Source organism: Schistocerca nitens, chromosome 2 (genome assembly GCF_023898315.1).
Source record: "Schistocerca nitens isolate TAMUIC-IGC-003100 chromosome 2, iqSchNite1.1, whole genome shotgun sequence".
In the NCBI taxonomy this organism is placed as follows: Eukaryota; Metazoa; Arthropoda; class Insecta; order Orthoptera; family Acrididae; genus Schistocerca; species Schistocerca nitens.
The window spans coordinates 371,193,810-371,211,389 of NC_064615.1; the positions used below are offsets into that span (position 1 = coordinate 371,193,810).

General features: G+C 41.5%; 1 protein-coding gene across 1 annotated transcript in view; it reads right to left on the reverse strand.

The window, feature by feature from the left end:
- LOC126235028 (guanylate cyclase 32E-like) overlaps nt 1-17,580 on the reverse strand; it is a 434,536-nt gene that overhangs the window by 155,063 nt on the left and 261,893 nt on the right. The window contains exons 13-14 of the mRNA XM_049943763.1: nt 7,001-7,121; nt 2,356-2,547 (exon numbers count right to left, since the gene is read on the reverse strand). Coding sequence (XP_049799720.1) covers nt 2,356-2,547; nt 7,001-7,121 — 313 coding nt within the window. The remainder of the gene's footprint in view (nt 1-2,355; nt 2,548-7,000; nt 7,122-17,580) is intronic.

Below are 17,580 nucleotides of genomic sequence, written 5' to 3' on the forward strand. Positions count from 1 at the left end.
TATCATCCATGACTGTCTGGGTAGTAACTTTAGTGGCACTGACAAACTTTCCACAAGACCAAAATTTCTTTGGTTCCTGTGTGAGATTTTTTTCAATCACATTCTGTTATGGTAGCCCTTCAATGCTTCATGCCTTGCCTTCTTAAAAGCCAAACACATTTCATTCGTAATTTCTCCACCTACAGCGCTGTGCTTTCTTTTACATCTATTCTTCTGCAGTCTCTATTTATTTAGATGTTTATTTACATTGATTGTTGCGGTATCATATATCACCCAGACAGAGCGGTGTGTAACCTAACAAACAATGCTGACAAACAATGTTCATGAACTATAAAGAGATACAGCAATTTAATATTTATGAGAGCACCAACAGTTCACGGTTTTGCTATGTACTGCTGCGAGTAAAGAGTGTGCTAAAGGATGTTGTGTGTCTTCAGGATGGCAAGATGACTGGAGCAATTTCACAATATGAAAATACTTGCGCACACTCTGTGTATCATTGTCTAAGACTGGAGTAGCGCAACAAGTCCTGAGTAAATACTTGTAGTGCAACATACTGTGAGAGATCCATACAGAAGTAGAAGAAGCTTGTGCAATATTCATTCATGTCACTCTTATGTGAAAACTGGAGAAGATGATATATGTGATGTTCCCATGTTATAAAATCTTGATATAAGAATTTATTGTATGTTTACAGAACAATATATGGATGTTTTTATAGAAGAAACTTTTTGTATTAATTTATGAAAGTTCCATATTATGGTGAAGAATCTTGATTCCAGAACTACTCAAGATAGCAATAAAATAAGGTCCGATAGATCAGGACTGCCAAGTTTGAAACATAAATGTGTTTCAGATGCAGAAATTTATAGGTGTAGGGAATCAACAGCCTCTAACCAGAGAAAAGATAAGGAATATCACACTGTTAACCACAGAGGGCTCTTCCCATCATAAACTCGCTAGGTACATATCTACCTAATGCTTGGTAATATAATGCCACTGGATAGATAAAAAATGCTCATCAAGTGGTGGCAGTAGATTTTTTTCCACACAATTACATTATATTTTCAAAAATTGATTATTTTCAATGCTTGGTGAATTATTATGATAGATATGAGCTACAGTTCCTCATCATGCACCTGCTATTTCTCTCTGATGATACATACATATATCCTTAGAATTATTATATGCACCTCAGTGTACTGAACATTTACCTATTAAATGAAAATATGTTTAAAATTTTTTGACTAATTCTACATTCATTAGAGTAATTTCTCTTGGGATCTGGGGATACATACAGAATGTTCCAAAAAAAGAACACTGACATGCTTTAGGGACAGGTTTCTTAAACCAAAACAAGAAAGAAATGTCTAGTAAACATGGACTCTAAAATGCATACCTTAGGAGCTATGGACACTTGTTCATCTTCGATACTATGAAACACATCTCTTCTACTTCAAGCTGTCAACTTCTATATTTTGGGAGGAGGTAGAATGGACCAAAAGAAGAAAAAAATGTCTAGCAGACATGAGCTCTAAAATACATACAGCAAGAGCTAACAACACTTGTTCAATAGAAGAGATATGTTTCGCATTAACAAAGATCTACATCTACATCTACATGATTATTCTGCAATTCACATTTAAGTGCTTGGCAGAGGGTTCATCAAACCACAATCATACTATCTCTCTACCATTCCACTCCCGAACAGAGCGCGGGAAAAACGAACACCTAAACCTTTCTGTTCGAGCTCTGATTTCTCTTATTTTATTTTGATGATCATTCCTACCTATGTAGGTTGGGCTCAACAAAATATTTTCGCATTCGGAAGAGAAATTCAGTGACTGAAATTTTGTAAATAGATCTCGCCGCGACGGAATACGTCTTTGCTTTAATGACTTCCATCCCAACTCGCATATCATATCTGCCACACTCTCTCCCCTATTACGTGATAATACAAAATGAGCTGCCCTTTTTTGCACCCTTTCGATAAACAAGTTGTCGTAACTCTTGAAGTATGCAATGTGAACCCCATGATTACCAGACATTTTTTCCTTCATTTGGCTCATACCATCCCCTCCTAAAACATGGAAAGCAAAGTCCTTGCAGTAGAAGAGATCTGTTTCATAATATCAAAAATAAGTAAGTGCTCACAGTTCCTAAGGTTCGCATTTACTGTTCTTTTTTTTCTTGTTTTGTAGTAAGAAACCTGTACCTAAAGCTTTTCAGTGTTTTTTGGGACACCCTGCCATAGATAAGAGCAGCTCCTATCATTGCCCAATAGTTTCATTTCTTCATTTACACTTTTACATTTTGCTTGAAACCAGAGGATTTTTGTCACTAATTTGAACCAACCTGCGTTTGTCAGAGTTGTGTGGCCCCATGGTCCAGACCGGCCTACAATTTCATATAGGACAATGCCAAATGAATAGATATCACCCTTCTGTGTCCCTCTTGGAGGAAAATGTTCACAACGCAGCAGCTCGGGTGCCCTCCAGAGACTACGTCGCAGCTCCTTGGCCTCAAAGTCTGGTTCATCTTGGCCAGCTACATAATGAACAAGAGACAATGGCTCAATAGTGTTAGTAGTAATAGTAGTAGTAGTGGCAGCAGCAGTAACAAAGTGAAAAGCATTGTGTTGTCCTCAAAACATAAGTATATGCAATAAGTTATGATGGTTTCAACTTTTAATGGTAAACATTACTTTCTTGTGTTTTTCATATCTTGTTTGAGTAAGTGCTGGTTTATTTATAGTTAGAAATCAACAGACATATTACTGTTATTCTTTAATTGCTGAGAGACAAAATTCCAAATATAAGATTTAGTTCATTAGGAAAAAATTTAATAATACACTCCTGGAAATGGAAAAAAGAACACATTGACACCGGTGTGTCAGACCCACCATACTTGCTCCGGACACTGCGAGAGGGCTGTACAAGCAATGATCACACGCACGGCACAGCGGACACACCAGGAACCGCGGTGTTGGCCGTCGAATGGCGCTAGCTGCGCAGCATTTGTGCACCGCCGCCGTCAGTGTCAGCCAGTTTGCCGTGGCATACGGAGCTCCATCGCAGTCTTTAACACTGGTAGCATGCCGCGACAGCGTGGACGTGAACCGTATGTGCAGTTGACGGACTTTGAGCGAGGGCGTATAGTGGACATGCGGGAGGCCGGGTGGACGTACCGCCGAATTGCTCAACACGTGGGGCGTGAGGTCTCCACAGTACATCGATGTTGTCGCCAGTGGTCGGCGGAAGGTGCACGTGCCCGTCGACCTGGGACCGGACCGCAGCGACGCACGGATGCACGCCAAGACCGTAGGATCCTACGCAGTGCCGTAGGGGACCGCACCGCCACTTCCCAGCAAATTAGGGACACTGTTGCTCCTGGGGTATCGGCGAGGACCATTCGCAACCGTCTCCACGAAGCTGGGCTACGGTCCCGCACACCGTTAGGCCGTCTTCCGCTCACGCCCCAACATCGTGCAGCCCGCCTCCAGTGGTGTCGCGACAGGCGTGAATGGAGGGACGAATGGAGACGTGTCGTCTTCAGCGATGAGCGTCGCTTCTGCCTTGGTGCCAATGATGGTCGTATGCGTGTTTGGCGCCGTGCAGGTGAGCGCCACAATCAGGACTGCATACCACCGAGGCACACAGGGCCAACACCCGGCATCATGGTGTGGGGAGCGATCTCCTACACTGGCCGTACACCACTGGTGATCGTCGAGGGGACACTGAATAGTGCACGGTACATCCAAACCGTCATCGAACCCATCGTTCTACCATTTCTAGACCGGCAAGGGAACTTGCTGTTTCAACAGGACAATGCACGTCCGCATGTATCCCGTGCCACCCAACGTGCTCTAGAAGGTGGAAGTCAACTACCCTGGCCAGCAAGATCTCCGGATCTGTCCCCCATTGAGCATGTTTGGGACTGGATGAAGCGTCGTCTCACGCGGTCTGCACGTCCAGCACGAACGCTGGTCCAACTGAGGCGCCAGGTGGAAATGGCATGGCAAGCCGTTCCACAGGACTACATCCAGCATCTCTACGATCGTCTCCATGGGAGAATAGCAGCCTGCATTGCTGCGAAAGGTGGATATACACTGTACTAGTGCCGACATTGTGCATGCTCTGTTGCCTGTGTCTATGTGCCTGTGGTTCTGTCAGTGTGATCATGTGATGTATCTGACCCCAGGAATGTGTCAATAAAGTTTCCCCTTCCTGGGACAATGAATTCACGGTGTTCTTATTTCAATTTCCAGGAGTGTAGAAATTTAAGTGCATGGCTGTGTATGTGTCAGTTCCATATTACTTCAGGAAGTTGAAAATTGTAATCATAGACTCTGGTTGCATTATTACGTAAGGTTATTACACTGAATGCTGGGTCACAGACTTTGGCTTCATTATTACATAAAGTTATTACACTGAATGATGGCTGCAATACTTCCTCTGGGGTACACGTAAGTATTTTACGTTTTATTAATCAGGTAAAATGACTAATAATGAAACAGTGGCACAAATTTGGCAGTGCACCACAGAAGTACCAACTATTTGCCTGCATAAAGAAATGCATGAGAATGTGGTAGCATTAATTTGGGTCCTACTGTAAGATAGATACACAAGCAAATAAAGGCCAACCATTATACCCATTATATGAATTCCCATTTCTTTGTAAAAGGTACCAGCAGGCAGCTGATAGTTTTTTGATTACATCTAGAATATGGAAACAAATTTTAATTTTGTAATAAAATTTCTAGTGTTATGAAATCCCTTTCTTTCAGTCACTGTAAGTAATTATTTAGGCTAATGTTAAATGTTTCTTAAGCAAGACTTCAACTTTGTGCATTATTACAGTTTTCTTTAATTTAACATATTTATTTACTTGGTTTCAGTATGTCAGTTGTGTATGGTATTAGTATTACACAAAACTTCATGTCACGTCATATCATTCATTAAGCAACTGGGAAGACACTGCTTACCAAAAATGGTGAGGCTCCCAGAACACATGGTTAGATGTCAAAGTAAACAAGTAGAAGTCACCGAAGTGTATTAGTGCTGTTAGTGTTTATTGTTGTTAACCACACCCAGTTAGTTATATAAGGGCTATGAACAGTGCCAGATGTTGAATGATCACTGTGAGGACACAAAGATACAATGTACTCATGTGATACAGCGTTATCTGTACCTGACAGAGTCTGCAAGGGGTCTCAATGTGGATGTTCATTTTGTCAGCTGTTTGAATTGTGCAGTGTCAGATCTGTGGGGCATTCAGATGTGACAATGGCCCAATGTTGTACTGCAAGGGAACATGAAGACAGGCACACACATGGTCAAAGTTCTGGTCCACCACGTCTGCCCATCAAAAGGGAGGATCACCGAACTGTGCACCAACCACATTGTAACCCCTTTACAACTGTGTCTGCCACCTGAGAACAAGTAATGGATACCCTGCAGCATTACTGTCATCCCATACCATTAGCTTAAAACTAGTAACAACAGGACTAGGGATTACCATCCCATATGTAGACTGTCATTAACACCACAACACAAACAGCTGTGTTTGGAGTGGTGTTGTGACTGGGAAGCATGGACTGATGATGAATGACATCACATTGTGTTCAGAGATGAATTGTTCTGAATGGTTCTGTACTACCACAGGTGACCATTGTCATGAATATGGCAGTGAATGTGGTAATTTCCATTCTTCTAACATTTTGGAGAGGCAAAGCAGTGTCATGCCTGGTGTCAAGGTGTGGGAAGCCATTTGGTTTGACTTCTGGTCACAGCTGGCAGTGACTGGGAGCATTCTGATGGCAGAAAGTTATGTCACGTACACCCTGCATCATCATGTGTTACCTCTCATGCAACAGTATTGCAGTGTCATTTTTCAAAAGGACAATTCTCATCCACACATGTCACATGTATCTTTGTATCGTCAGTGTGATGTTTCCCAGCAAGAACCACAGATCAGTCCCTGATAGTACATGTGTAGGGCCAACTCTAAAATCAATTCTGTTCCAGTGTCAGAATCCAGAATATCAAGGACCAATTAGAACAGCTGTGGGCCAGCTTGCCTCAGGAGATGATACAATAGCTGTATGATGTCCTTCTCAATTGAATTATTGCATACCTGCTGATAAGTGGGCTCACTTTGCCGAATTCCTTATAAAATTAGTTTTTAACCATATTGGGATGACAGTGATGTTCTTCAGCAGTATAATAAACACCACCAGTCTAGATCGCAACTAATGTTTACTTATTCTGGTAACCAGTTTCAGTCAAACACGACCATCTTCAGACTGCTAACTCTTTGGTGACATGTGGAGCCAGTACACGGAGCTTCTATATGTACCAAAAGGTACCAGTCAATAACTGCCACCTATTAGACAGGTACCTTTTGATATTTACAGTGGCTCTATTTACCAGCTCTATAGTCACCAAGGAGTTAGTAGTCTGAAGGTGGTCATGTATGACTGAAGCTGATTAGCAGAATAAATAAATACAATTTGTGATCTACATTGACAGTGAAACAGACTTGATTTTGTAATGCTAAAATAATACTGAAGCACTGAAAACAGCACACTCTCTCAACTTCCAAAGTTTCAATATGTTTCCTCCTCCTCTTCTAAGTGCTTCACTTTTTTTATCAGGCGGTGTATAATCTTCAGCCAATTTTATTGTACTTCCTAATGCGGAAAGAATGATTCTGCAGTAAAATATTTTTTATGAAAAGAGTAGTTGTTAAGCATTTCGTAATTCCTACAAGTTAGCAAGTAAATAATGAATATCATTAACAGAGTGTACCCCTGTATTGTTGTGTTTTGTACCACACACTGGAACTCTCAAAGTAATCCACAAGTAGCAGAATCACTGTAAAATTCGAACATAATAATATTATAACAATCAAGAAATGTAATCTATTTCTATTTGAGGAACAATCTGACAGATTACAATTTCTGTTTAAGGAACACTAAAGAAATGAAAGAGAAACTTGCCTTTAAATTCATGTAGACCAAAATCAGATATCTGAAGAACCCATCGACTGTCAACCAAGCAATTACTTGACTTTAAATTTCCATGTGACAGTATTTCACTGTCATGCAGGTAGGTCAATCCCTGCATGTAAAAACAAGAAACATTTATAAATTTAGATGTCTGAGAAAGTGGTGTATGAAAATTCAAATTTGCAAAAGAAATTAACAGAGTAGAGGCATTTTCTCCAACAAAAGAATGGTGTTTTAAAAATAGAGTTTATCATTATCAATGGAAATGCTCTCATATAACATTTGTGGTATGTCAGTACAAACTGGTGTAACAGTAGACAATAACTGGAGAAAATTTAGGGAACTTATCAAAAGAGGAGAAGGGTAGTTGGTATGAAATAGAAAAGTAAGAGTTGGACTAAAACAATGTACTATAACAAAATGTCAAAAGACTGTAAAAGATAATGAGGAGGAAAACACAATAAAGTCAAAACTGGGCTGAAAACAAAGACTACAAAAGAGAAATATGGAAAAGGTCTTTGGCTGTAATGTAACTACAACAAATGGACATGGTACGAGGAATAGTAGCACATGGAAAAATGTAAGATGTTTTTATAGTGATAATAGCAAAACTGGCAATGCTTCACAATTGCTAAGTATGTATGTGAATTGGATATATGTCCTTATCTCCTTCTCACTCTCCCTCCCCCCCCCCCCCTGCCCCCTTCCCCCCTTGCCCATTTCCTCCTCCATCTCCCTCCATCTTTTCCTCCCTCCTCTCTCTGTAATTTCCTCCTTCCCTCTATCTTTGTCCATTATCTCTCCCCCTTCCTGCCACTCTGGCCATCTCTGTCTCCCCCCCCCCCCCCTCCCCCCTCATACTGACCTTGAGCCTTGTTTATCATTGCACCCAACAGAAACTTCATTGTGAATTGAAGCTGCTTAAAATAAATGGGTAAATTAATTGGGACCATTGGTGTACGGGGATTGAGAGATCTCTCCTGTTGCTGAATCTGTGAGGACAGTAGCTTCAATGACAGTATTTTGCACAGTTTTGATCTGCAAATGGGTGGGATTACAAAGTTTTGCATGATACAGATTCTGTAGCAGTATTCTGATCATATAGAGACAAACCATGCATAGAACTTTCATATTTTCTGTTGTGATCAAGAAATCATAACAGCACGTGGTTGTGTATACTACAAGGTGAAAGAATATATATAGGAGAAACAATTTGTCTAATGGTTTAAATGCCCTGCTATTGCAGTTAAAACTAACTGTGACAAAAAAACAAAACAGCACATTTTCATAACACAGCATTTTCTTTCTCATAGCCAGTTTTAACAGAAAACCTGTACACTTTAATACAAAAATAGTAGCCTAGGTCTGTTTAAATGTTTATTCACGCACCGTTTAAAAATTTGAAGGGATTTGGTCAAGCACTTCTCGATATTTTTGCTGAAAGCTTTTTCCTATTACATAATATGTATATGTATTTGTACATTATATATACTAAAGAAAAAATATCATATTTCTGTCCAAATGTTTATCTGAATATCATGTAAAAATCAGAAATAAACCGATCAAAAACTTTGAGATTTTTTTCTAAGAATGTTTCTTAAAGTGTTGTAGCCTATGCCTGTCTGAACGTTTATTAGAGTATAGGGAAAAAATCTGAAGTAAACCAAAATTTTTGGCAGCAACGTTAAACATCGACTTGTTTTTGTATAGTAGTATAGTTTTAAATATATACTTGTATATGACATATACTAAAAAGAATTGTATTAGAGTATCGTGCAAAAATCTGAATCAGTCAGTCCAGGACTTGTTGAGCATTTTGATAAAGTGTTTCCCATTTATATAGTAAATATATATTTACATACCATATATATTAAAAATAAGTAGTCTGTGTCTGTCTGAACATTTATTAGAGTACAGTGTAAAACTATGAATTAAAGTGGTCGAGCACTTTTCGAGATTTTTGGTAATAACATTAAACAATGACTTGTCTTTATATGAATCAATCTCTTTTAAAAAGGTGTAAGTCTCCATTTTTACCATTTCCAAGTTTTTGTATATTAACAGAGGTAGGTCTACCATTTGTGTTTAAAAGGGCACCAGTAATGCTATTGCTGGGATAGTAACAGGGAAACAAAGTTCAAACTTATTTTTAAATGGGCGGTTGTCACTGATGTATGCCATTTAAAAAATGAACAGCTGGCCATGGAAACAGCTGACGAGTTAACAGCAATTGTTCATTATTTTGTGGAGGAATTCTAATTATTTCTGGTTTATTTATAGCCTTATTAGCTGAAAAGTGCCAGATGATGGCAGTATTGTAAGTGATACTGGAGATGTTAGTAGAAAAAAAAGAGAGGGAGAAATTTTTCTAGTTGCAAAAGTAACAAAATAAATGCAGCTTGACTGAAGCGTGAAGCCTACGTTAATAAGAGAGGGAACCCTATTTAAGCTATATATTTAAAAAAAAAAATGAGCTATCTTGCAAGTAACATTATCTTTCATTCTATTTAGCACAATCTATTATACTGAAATCGTTGCCATGAAAGTTAAAAGAAAATAAATAGCATAATTTATTCTGTTTGGTTATCATGAACATAGCCTCAAATATAATCATTAACATTTTTGTTACTGATGATATTTGAGCTGTGATTAATATCCTTTTGATAATTCTGAAATTTATTTTATTTATTTTCTTCACATGTATGAAGAAATATTTGGTATCAACTGGAGACGAAAACTGCTTAGATATTTTTACAAACTTTTACAATATTCCTAATAAGAATGAGCAAGACCTATTTCTTCAAGGATTAACAGATTCTCAAGAGGTCAAGCAGAGACAATCAAGAAAAAAGGATAACCCTGTAGTGATGCATTCTGCTAGTTTTTTGTATACGTATTGGTTGGTGCATCACATCAAGAGATATGCATGAAAGCTTTCCTCCCAGTTTTTGACATTAGTGAGAAACAAGTACAAAGAATAAGATGGATTAAGCTCTCTGGGAAAACCCAAGAAGGCAGGAGAGGTAGGAGAGTTATACATAGCCTCGAATCTCCTGTTCATGAGGCAGTATGTGAACATATCCAGTAGTTCCCCTTATGAGAAAGTCATTACACCGCTGAATAGATGTACTATCTTAGTGTATACCTTAATGTCAAAACGATGTGAAAATTGTTCCTAAAGAGGAATCCGGAGAGTACAGTGTTGTGACTCGCCGATCATTCAAAGCGCCGCCCTGCAATTACGCGCATCCTCTACGTGCGGCGCAGTCTGCCAGCCATGCAGCAGCTGCACCACCTAAGCGGCCAGCTGAGCAGCGGCCGCTAGACTGGGACTCAGTGCTTATTGGAATGCTAACGTGTACACATGTCTTGCTTGTCAGCTTACTCTGTGACTTATATGTGTTGTGTCGTTCTGAAATATATTTGTTAAACTTGACGTTATAACAATTGGCGACGAGGTAGTGGATTTTTCCTTTTCACCATTGACCCACAGGGTTCCATGGCTACTGTTGAGCAACTATTGAAAAATCTCCTTGAACAGCAAACGCTTCTAACAGCGGCGATTCGCGATTTCGTCGCGGCGTCAAATACGGGGCGTTTCTTGTCGTTGGCTGTACCTCCTTTTCCTCCTTATGACGAGATGGCGGAAGGCTGGTCTGATTGTGAAATACGTCTTCGACAGCACTTCTTGGCATTTCATGTCACGGACAAACAACCATGTAAGTCTCTGTTCCTTTCCTGGATTTCACCTCAAATGTATCCGTTGTTGTCGCAATTGGCTCCTTTGAAGGATCCTGCATCTTTGTCCTTTGCTGAAATGTGCTCACTTCTGTCTGTCTATTTTCAAAAGCAAATGCATGTGGTAGCCTCTTGTGTTGTCTTTTATTGTTGTCAAAAACAGCCACATCAATCCTATCGCACTTGGGCTGCTGAACTTCACAGCCTCAGTCGAAAGTGTCAATTTGTTACTGACGTTCACAAAGAATCCTACGCCGATTCCATGGTACGGGATGCTATTATCCGGTCGGTGCCTGACAAAGAAGTTCGGCAACATGCCCTTCAGTTGGCAAATCTGACTCTAGATGAAGTTCTCTCCATTGCACAGTCTTTTGAAATTTCTCGAGCCACTGGGGCGCAAATAGATGCGTGGGGCGATGTCAGGGAAATAAAACATCTGTGCGCTGTTGACAATGCGTGCGGCGCGTCCCCGCCGGCCGACGTCGCCGCAGTGCGCTCCCACGCGCAGCCTCGGCCTAGCCGTAAACAACCGGCTAAGAAACTGCAGCAAAACCCCCAGCAACTTCCTTCATGTCCGCGGTGTTTTACGAAACATTCACGCGAGGATTGTCCCCAACGTTGAGCTGTGTGTCACAATTGGAAAAAGAAAGGTCATGTGTCTTCCGTTTGCAAATCTGACCGCATACATGATGTTCATGAACATGACGCTGATTCTGATTCTGTGTTGTCTGTCAGTTGCACTTCTTCCCTTTCAGGGAAGTTATTCCTCACTGTCCAAATCCTTGGTCGAGATGTTCGCATGCAAGTGGATACCGGTTCTGCTGCCACTATAATTAATTCTCAGACGTATCTTCAGTTGGGTTCTCCACTCCTGTCACCTGTCACTTGGCAATTATGGACATACAATAAACAGAAGATTTCTCTCTTGGGACAGTTTAATGCTGAGGTATCTTACAAATCCGTCGTTTGCACTGTTCCCATATTTGTGGTTAACCAGAGCAACGCAGAAAATCTTTTTGGTTTCGATGCCTTTTACGTTTTTGGGTTCTCCATAGATGACTCTGTCAATATTGTCTCTGATGCTATTCCTTATGCTCAAGTGGATTCCTTGTCGACGACATTTTCGTCCCTTTTTTCTCCTGGGTTAGGCCATGCAAACGATTTTGAAGCTCATATCACGCTCAAACCCACTGCTCGACCTAAGTTTTTTCGGGCTCAGCCCATTCCTGTGGCCCTTCGTGATCGGGTAAAACGGGAGTTCGATCGTCTCACTTCTTCAGGGGTCTTGCTTCCTGTCACTTCCAGTGAGTGGTCCTCTCCTGTCGTTGTCGTTGCTAAGCCAAATGGTGATAATCGTCTCTGTGGCGATTTCAAAGCCACTGTAAATGCTCAATGCCTCATCGACACTTACACTATGCCCCGTCCTGAAGAATTGTTCACTAAACTTGCTGGAGGCCAGTATTTTTCTATAATTGACCTGTCAGAAGCTTATCATCAACTTCCTCTTGACGCTGCTTCCCGGCAGTTTCTGGTCCTTAACACGCCTTTCGGCCTCTATCAATACCAACGCTTGCCATTCGGGGTTGCTAGTGCCCCTGCTCTCTTTCAGCGATTCTTGGAACAATTATTGCTCCCTGTCCCTGGGTGTATCAATTACATGGACGACATTGTTGTCACTGGCTCCACCACTGAAGAACATCTTAAAAATCTCTGCACACTTTTTCATGTCTTACAGACTGCCAGTCTTAAGTGTAATCTTCAGAAATCACAATTTTTTCAGGCATCTATCACGTACTTGGGGTTTCAACTCTCTCGGGATGGTATTCGTCCGCTTCAGCAAACTGTCACTGCGATCGATGCCCTTCCTCGCCCTACATCTGTTAAGGAACTGCAGGCCTTCTTGGGGAAAATAGCATACTATCACAAGTGTTTACTGTCTGCGGCTTCGGTGGCTCAGCCTGTTACATAAAAACGTGCCTTTTCACTGGTCCACGTCATGCGATGCGGCTTTCCAGAAATTGAAGACTATACTGAAACAGGCCCCATGCTTGGCTACTTATCGACCTGGCCAACATCTTGTTCTTGCCACAGACGCCTCTCAATACGGGGTCGGTGCAGTCCTGGCGCACCGTTTTTCTGACGGTTCGGAACAACCCATTGCTTATGCCTCCAAAACGCTCATGGATGCCCAACAAAAGTATTCTCAAATTGAAAAAGAAGCTTTGGCCATTATTTATGATCTTCATAAGTTTGGTGTTTTTCTCTGTGGCTCAAAATTTCATCTTGTTACGGATCACAAACCACTTGTTTCCTTGTTTCATCCATCAACGTCACTTCCCGACAAGGCTGCACACTGCCTCCAGCATTGGGCTCTTTACTTGTCTCGTTTCAATTATGAGATTCATTTCCGGCCAACGGCTCAACATGCAAATGCTGATGCCCTGTCTCGCCTTCCCATGGGTCCCGATCAGGCATTCGATAGGGACGAACTTTTGTGTTTCCACCTGGATGTTGCCAAGCAGCGGGTTGTGGACGGGTTCCCCATCACTGGGGACAGGCTGGCAGCTGCTACGAGTTCTGACCCTAACCTCTCCCGGGTTTTACGCTGTATTCAGAAGGGTTGGCCCGATCGCCCATCCGCTAAGACTTCTGATCCGTTGCGGAACTACTACGCTTTGCGCTACCGCCTCACGGCTAGGGATGGTGTTAACCTCCTCTCCACTGACAATGCCTCGCCGCGTGTCGTGGTACCTGCGTCTTTGTGTGCTTCGGTCTTGTGCCTCCTTCACCAAGGGCACTGGGGTGTGTCTCGCACAAAATCTCTGGCGTGCCGTCATGTGTACTGGCCTGGCATCGACTCTGAAATAGCACACATGGTCGCTGCCTGCGGCCCTTGTGCATCACAGGCCGCTGCCCCGAAGTCCTCTTTGTCACCGTGGCCTTCGCCTGAAAAGCCCTGAGAGCGCTTTCATGCTGACTTTGTGGGACCCTTTTTAGGTATTTATTGGCACCTCGTAATTGACGCCTACTCTAACTTTCCTTTCATTGTCTGTTGCACGTCGCCTACCACCACGGCAACCACCAGTGCTCTCCCCTGCATTTTTTCTTTGGAAGGCCTCTCCTCTACTCTTGTTACTGATAATGGTCCGCAATTTGCCTCTTCCGAATTTGTGGATTTTTGTGCTCGTCATGGCGTTATGCATGTCACGGCCCCGCCGTTCCATCCACAATCCAACGGTGAGGCTGAACAACTGTCCGCACATTTAAGGCTCAGATGCGGAAACTTCTGACTTCTTCTGCTGCTGATGAAGCACTTCTCCAGTTTCTGGCTTCTTACCGTTTCAACCCCATGGGCGACCACAGCCCGGCTGAGCTCTTACATGGCTGACAGCCCCGCACGCTACTTCATCTTCTGCGGCCTCCCACCTCACGGCCGCGGGTGCCTTCCCTTGGCTGGTTCACCGCCGACGACCTTGTCTGGGTATGGGGATATGGCAGGCGGCCAAAATGGAGCCCGGACCGCATCTTAAGACACCGTGGCAGACGCCTGTATGAAATCCAGATGGACACGGGTGTTGCAGTGCGTCATTCAGACCAGCTTCGGCCTCGTGTGCCAGCAACGCCTGTTCCGAATGCTACTACACCACCTTTGGCTCTACCTGACGCTCAGGATCTTGGCATCTCTCAATACTCACAACGCAGCCCTCTGACTGTCATCGCGATGCCAGCACAATAACGGACGCCACCAGGAGATGTGCCCATGCAGGAACCGGTTGACCATCCTCTGTCAGAGCAAATCTACTTGCCTCCTCCTCCAACGGATGCCGACACATCGCCCATGTCTCCTGTCATATCAACTGGACTTGCCGCAACGGGCAGATTGGTGCATGGGGCCCCAGCAGATTCGACCCCTACGTCTCCTGCCATCTCGACCCGTTATCATCGGGGACACTTCTGTCCGTACGGGAAGCCTCCTCCTCGAGACTTTACGGCGAGTCAAACAATGCCTATGGACGTTAGCCATCTTCAGGAGACCTCCATCAAGACCAGTGCAACAATTTCAAAGGGGGAAAAGTGTTGTGACTCGCCGATCATTCAAAGCGCCGCCGCGCAATAACGCGCATCCTCTACGTGCAGCGCTGTTTGCCAGCCATGCAGCAGCTGCGCCACCTAAGCGGCCAGCCGAGCAGCGGCCACTAGACTGGGACTCAGTGCTTGTTGGAATGCTAATGTGCACACATGTTTTGCTTGTCAACTTACTCTGTGACTTATATGTGTTGTGTCATTCTGAAATATATTTGTTAAACTTGGCGTTATAACATACAGTAACTTACATCATTTATTGGAGCTTCTACAGAAACAATTTCAGTTATCGATTTGGAAAACCAGAAGTGGATACATACTGTATCTGTGAAGAGCTGAAATTAAAACTTAGATCTCCATATCTCAATGATGTATAAAAATGAACAGCAGTTGCCAAATTGATGATACATTAGCATACAAGTATAAAATTTTATTCAGCTTTCACGTATGAAGCATCAGTGGAAACAAAGAAGGAGATGAATATATTGTCTTTATCATCTGATTATATGCAAAACATCAGTCTACTGAAAGTGCTAGTACAGGAACTATTTTATTTAAGGAAACTGACAGTGAATGTTTTTTGCATTCATGATATAAAAAGAGGATGTAGCTCATATTATGTTTATCATGATGGAAATTGTTAAAAGGGCCCTTGTGAAGTCTGCTCCTTTCAGTCTTACTTTCTAAAGTCTGCACCAAAAAGCATCACAAAGCTTAGGTCATTCTGTGAAAATTGTGCCAGACAGAACAAAAACAAGTCTCTATGCAGATACTTACTATGACTTAAAGAATCCGACCATTTACAAAAAATACAGCAATATTATCCTATGTGGGGACACAGCTTTCTACCTTGCAAGTAAAGAAACATAAATATGTCAGAGATTGAAGAAATCTATTTTATAAGCAGATTATCTGAAAGCATATAATTATGAACATTATCATTGTTAGTTTTAGTGAAGGTTTCTATGGTAACTTCTTACTATATATAATACCTAATAGTAGTTGTCAGAGTTTTAAAATTGGGAAAATCTGCCCTTTATAAATTAATTGGCTTAAGGACATGGAGAAACATAATGGAAGACTGATAATTTTGGGATTTTCTCAAAACGGCTTGATCAATATGACAGAATTTTCACTATCCATAACATTATAGAACACATTATTCAAAGTACTGACAAAGTACGCAAGTTCTTAGCAACAGAGAATCACGCATCTCAAATTCTAGACTTCAAGAACTGCTGGCCAAAACACTAGAAGAAAACCACATTTTCTGAAGAAACAAGGATCAAGCTTAGAACTGAGAGAATTAATTTTGTGATCAACACTCTGTTCCACCTTGCTTACTCGCACACTAGATGTGGATATATCAAAGGAGCTAGAAACATAAATGGATTAATAAACCAAACATTCTTCATGGCATCTGAGAAAGCATCTGTTTCTCCACCATTGGCACTGGCATATCCTTCAAGAACAGTTCCAATTGCAGTGAAAAAAAATGCAAGACTTGAAGAAGAAGATAAAGTAGTATATTCCACATGGACATAGGGCATTCTATGAGGAATGTTTTAACTGGGGAACAGATATCAATGCTGCAAACAGTGATTGAAAAATAATCAACTTCAATTTAACTTTGTGTTCTTTGTAACCTTCTGCAATATTTTGCACTTTAATTAAAATTTTCTTCTTTGTGTTTGGTTCTGAATGACTTACAGTGTAATAGAATGTTGTAATACTGTTAATTATCTGTCTTCCATTATGTTTCTCCATGTCCTTAAGCCAACCTTTTTTAAAAGGCTGGATTTTTCCATTTTTGAAACTCTAACAACTACTATTAGGTACTATGTATAGTAAGAAGTTCCTGTAAAAGCTGATAAATCTTCATTAAAACTAACAGTTACATTCAGAATCATATACTTTCAGATAGTCTGCTTCAGTCTCCCATCAATTTATGTTTCTTGACTTATTCCCTTCTAAAAAAGATCAAGTCATGTAGTAGTATAGACAAACAGGAAGTAAAACCATTCCATCTCTGGGCAGCAGAAGGCAAAGCAGTAACATCTGACCATAAAAAAGGGTTTCTTGAGCCACCTATTTTGGAAGACTGTGGGTGTGGGTACACTCCTGATGCATAAACCTGACAATGGTGGATGAATTAAGTAAACATATAGCAGAAACCACATCCAGCAATTGCCAGATACAAATTAAAGAAACAACAGACATGCTTATGAGCAACAGGATAATGAAGACATGTGAACATGACACTGCATCTGTTGATCCAGCTGACTCTGCAACTCTTTTCCACACAGAAAAATTGTTCCGGCTAAGCTTAAGTGAGAAATGAGGTGCTGGAAGACTGGTAATCAGTCACTGTGATTTCTGTTGGAAATTATAAGTCAGTTAGTCTAACAAGTCTGATAAGAAAATAGTGTCAAAGCTAGAAGCCAAATCCATCTAGATGATATGCAACTGAGCACAATGGCTTAAGGATGTCCAGAGTGGCCTCTTGGCTGTGCGCAGGATGTGGTGGACACATTTGATGACGGGTGGGGAGGGGAACTAGATTTCATCACTCTGGTCCTTTGAAAGGCATTGGGCTCTTACAGCAAAAATTATAAGCTGCTGGACTTGAAGATACAGTGGTTGTTTGGGTAAATAGAGGTGGAACTCAAAGTGTAAGGGTAGAAAAAGATATTTCACAGAAAGGGGACATATTTTCAGTGATGCCACAGAGTAGTGCCATTATTATTTAT